Source organism: Etheostoma cragini, chromosome 20, assembly GCF_013103735.1.
Source record: "Etheostoma cragini isolate CJK2018 chromosome 20, CSU_Ecrag_1.0, whole genome shotgun sequence".
Classification (NCBI taxonomy): Eukaryota; Metazoa; Chordata; class Actinopteri; order Perciformes; family Percidae; genus Etheostoma; species Etheostoma cragini.
This window is the reverse complement of record NC_048426.1, coordinates 9,353,799-9,358,289: the sequence shown is the minus strand read 5'-3', so window position 1 is coordinate 9,358,289 and position 4,491 is coordinate 9,353,799. Positions and strand designations below refer to the sequence as shown.

At 43.3% G+C, this 4,491-nt stretch overlaps 1 protein-coding gene across 1 annotated transcript in view; it reads right to left on the bottom strand.

The window, feature by feature from the left end:
* Nucleotides 1-836: 836 nt before the first annotated feature.
* Nucleotides 837-4,491, bottom strand: part of hs6st1a (heparan sulfate 6-O-sulfotransferase 1a) — a 53,636-nt gene continuing 49,981 nt past the window's right edge. The window contains exon 4 of the mRNA XM_034858029.1: nt 837-3,602. Within this exon, the coding sequence (XP_034713920.1) occupies nt 3,285-3,602 (318 nt within the window). The 3' untranslated portion in view covers nt 837-3,284. The remainder of the gene's footprint in view (nt 3,603-4,491) is intronic.

The window sequence follows — 4,491 nt, the reverse complement described above, 5'->3', positions numbered from 1 at the left end:
GGGTGATTAGTTGAAATTTAACAAGGAGGGTTGTGGGCGGCTAAATCGTTGGTTTCTCCTTCCTTCAGACGTAAAAACAAAAGTCTATTGTTAACAGGATACAACATGTTATTTATCTTACACCAAGGAAGCATGCATCCTCCCATTGCCCCCCTGGATGACACCAAACTTGGACTACATTCAGTTCAATGAAATCGTGCTGTGACACGTCTTTCAACCCCTTTTACATTCTCTTCTCCACAGTCTCCTCTTGGTTTTCCCGCTTATTGCTCGGATTCTTTGCTTTGATTAGAGTTGGCGTTTTATGGAATATGAATTCAGTATAAAATTTGCATTTTGTACCTGAATCTTCTTAGGTTAGACTTCTAAGATCTGTAATCACCCTTGGTTAGCGGAGGTAGCAGAAACACTTCACAACCTGCACCTACAACCTGATAATTAGATTAACAGGATAAAATATGAAATGTTGATTAACTGTCTGGCACATTAAAAATAACAAGTGCTGCTTACTTACTTTTACACCTCATATTCCGCAAGCAACTTGCTGAAAATAGGGATACAGAACTATTAAAGCGATCGTCTTAAAATATTTATAAGGAAAGGGTTTAAAGGGGTAGGTTTCGTCGAACTACAAAAACCACACAGTCCACTCACAGTCATGATGTGGTGTTTCTTTCTATGAAAGAAGTTTCATCCGAGCCATTACGAAGTCAATATTAATTGGATACGGCTGATGTAATCTGCCGTTGGTATGGCAACATCTGAGACCTCAGCATTCTGTACGTTACTCTGTGATTCATTCACACAGTCTTCCCTATGTGAACCTAATGGTACCGCCCACAGTTATCCAGTAGGAGGTTGTGTCTCCAAAGTTGTTTTCGGACTGATAAAATGTCTACCCAGGACAAGACCAGCGTTTAAACACGGCCATTTCCACAGACTTCCTCTATACTGCAATGTACACTAAGTCAGCTGCTCAGGTCGTGCCAGTAGTCATCACAATCTATGGAAATATAGGATTTAAATGTTAAATTTGCCCAGAGTCGACAGCTGTGGGGCCACAAAAATTCCCTCTGATACCCTCTAAATTCCCTCTTAAAAAGTTAAAAAGTAACGTTTTTATTTAAGGTTTGTGTAAGAAACTTTGTAAGTGCTGACTGAGATCACAAAAGAGTCCTGATCTGGGTGATGTTTGTCATTTTAAAAGGCAAAAAGCTGCATACATGTTTTCTACGGTGCAGGAGGAGAGATAAAAGGTTCAATAAGAGATTCGTCAGGATCAAAGCTTAGCAAATGTGGATATTTTGCAATGCAGGAAACGCTGTTACAACAAATTCTATAATTCTGGGTCACAGAATTTGCTGCAATTGGTGGAGCCGACTGTCTTGAGCCAACCCTACTTGTACATTTTACAGTCAAGAGTAAAGACGTGTCACACGTGCAGATTTTGAAAAATATAAATTAGTATTTTAGATAATTATAGTGATGCAGTCCTCATGTGTAACTACGTCACGGGAGGTGATGGGAAGAAGGGGAAATAAACTGGTAAAGGAAAGGGCAGAGGGGAGTATTATTGGCTTGCATCACTGTGATGGTCACACGGCTGTGACATACTGTTGGAGGGACTTTGTTGCCCCGTCCCTTCACCACAAAAAAATGGCAAGATTATTGGTCATGGAACCAGTCATTCACAAAACTCATCAGGCATCCTCTCTCAGTCAGGCACGCTATTTACAAAGGCATAGACATACGCCAATCAAAGGCATACTGTACATACTATTTACACACACACACACACACACACACACACACAGTAGTCAGAGAAAATCAGTATAATGCAGACACAATATCTGGCAATAATTATGTTGACTATGATCCCAGTACATAGAGGCACTGCTACCTTGCCCCGTGCGTTCTTCAGGTTAAAACCAAGTAAAATACCGGTTCCACTAACGAACTACAGGTCACCGGTGCTGTGTGCGCCCTTGCAGCAGGTGGGAAGGAGGCTTGTTTGAGACTGCCGCTTTTGCTAAGAAAAAAATAAAAAAATAAAAATGAAAATGCCACCCACTACATTAAGGGCTCACATTGCCATGGTGACCAGTAGTTCCACAACTCCCATCTTGTGCATTTGTCTAAGTCAAGGTTTCCAGAGCGCTTGCCGCTCACACAGCACGGTTCCTGGCAACAAACTGCAGCAGACTCGCCCTCCTCTCCCGGCCTTTGATTTCTTCGCACCTATGTAAGATTCAACTCTGTAATTGGATGTCATTCTCTGCAGGACTGAGACACACAAAAACAAGGAGAGAAAAGGAGAAATAATGAAATGTTATGCGACAGGCGCTTTGGAAACCTTGAACAGAGAAACAGCCCCCCCCCCCCCCCCCCTTAAAATGCAAGGCTTCAGTAATGGCTATGGTCCATAGTACATCAATCCGGTCCATTAGCTTTGACTTATAAAACCAATAAAAATAAAGAAATAAAGGAATCACTTTTCTTTAGGCAGCAACATTGGTCTCAGTGTTATCACAATTCTGCTTTAAAAAAGCATAAACAAAAAGGAAAATATAAATGAATCATCCTAAAATGAGAATGAAATGTCATTATTTCATGACCAAAGCGGGTTCATGGGTGAAATGGCTGATTTTTTTTTTCTTAGTGGAAAGCTTTATTACGCAACTCAGTCCAACTTTTCTTCACTTCTTTAGAGTTCCGTCTCTCATGTACTCCCACCGTTTTCTTTGTTCAGCTCAGCCATTTGCACACTTTTATAGCTTTCCCAGTTCTTCTGAAAATGGAGCATCCAGGAATTAGACTGCTCCTTCAGCAAGAGTTAGCTGGAATTCACAGACTTAATTTTATGTTCTCATGCTCCATATGAGGCCACAGAGAACAAGAGGGATAGAGTAGGAGGAGGAGGAAGAGGAGGAGGGGAGGCGGGAGAGATGGATGGTACTTGGTTGTCAGCAAGTCTTGAAAATATCTCTCCTCTGCTCAGTCAGTAATGATGATAGGAGAGAGAGAGAACCTTAGAGGGGGAGAGGGCAAGCAGGTGCTAATAACAACTGGGCAAACCTCAATAATGTGAGCTGATGCAATCGACCAAGCCCAGGTCTCCATAACAACCACTGCGACTCTCATTCACGGCCCCCTCTCCAGTAAAGTCTGTTAGTCAGTAATTTGGGACTTGATGCAGGCGCCAATCTCTGTGTGTGTGTGTGTGTTTGTGTGTGTGTATGTATACTTTTCACATCACATATGCATGTCTGTGTATCATTCTGCTGCTACCAGCGGTTGATGATCTGGTTCATGTAGTCCTCAGTTGGAAGCCTACTGCCCGCCTCCTCCGTTCTGCCTCCCTCCTCACCCTCCTCCCTCTCCCCTTCTCCGTCCTCCAGTGTGGACACTGAGCTCTGCCGGCCATGGGAGGGCCACAGGTTGACGCCCAGGCCCAGGCCCTGGTGGCTCTGCTGCAAGTGGTTCTTGATGCGCTGCTGCCGCCTCTCCTGCTGCCGGGTGTACTGGTAGCGCTGCTGGAACAGATCCCTGGCGTAGTCGTACAGCTCCATGTCCAGCTCATTCAGCTCCTCTATACGCTGGACCTAACGAGCAGGAAGAAGGCCACATGATTAAGTCAGCTCAGAGGCAGAGAAGAACGGAAAAGACGAAAAGTAAGACAGGAAGAACAGTTTAAAGAAAGAATATAAACAAAGGTGAGAAAAGACAAAAGGGGTTACGTTTTAGCAATTTGTGACCAAATGGTTGCAGGATCTATGGAAGCAAAACTGTGGAACTAATCTCTGGATCGATGATGATTTATAAATCAATGGCAGCCGCTGAGACAATTTTCATGCGTTTTTCTTTGTGTTAATTGAGACACGCAGAGTTGGAAATGGAAACTGAAAACTCCCGAAGACCCTTTTCTCCACAGCAGACAACCTGGGCCCATATTTATTAATCATCTCAAGAGTAGAAAACCTTTCCAACCTGCCCACTGACACATTTTTGGTCCTACTTTTGAAACCAGGAGTAAAAGCATTTCAACTTCCCTTCATTTGACATGCCGGAGCAATAGCTGGATTGGCAGTCGATCTAGAAATTACTACTCCGGGGACTTTTTGTAACCTGGAACTATTATATAGGGAAACACATCAAAATCCTCAATTCCTCAAAAGGCTCTCGGCCCCCCGGATTTAAGTTCCTGTTGTGGAAACGCCTTATTGCATGACATTTGTACAAAATCTTTATAGGCCTTCTAACACGAGAGAGAACAAAGAAAGAAAATGTGTGTTGGCAATGTGGAGCAAGATAACAGAAAGGTGTTTGATGTCTGGTTGCGCACTGCAGCTGCCTTTATTGGAGTGTATCATCTGCAGTGTGGATTCAGCATGGAGGGGGAAATGTGTTTAATTAAGAGAATCTCTTTGAAATCTCCGATGGAGTGCTGGATATCATTTGTGAGCAACGTGTGCGACGACGGAGGGAAGCGAC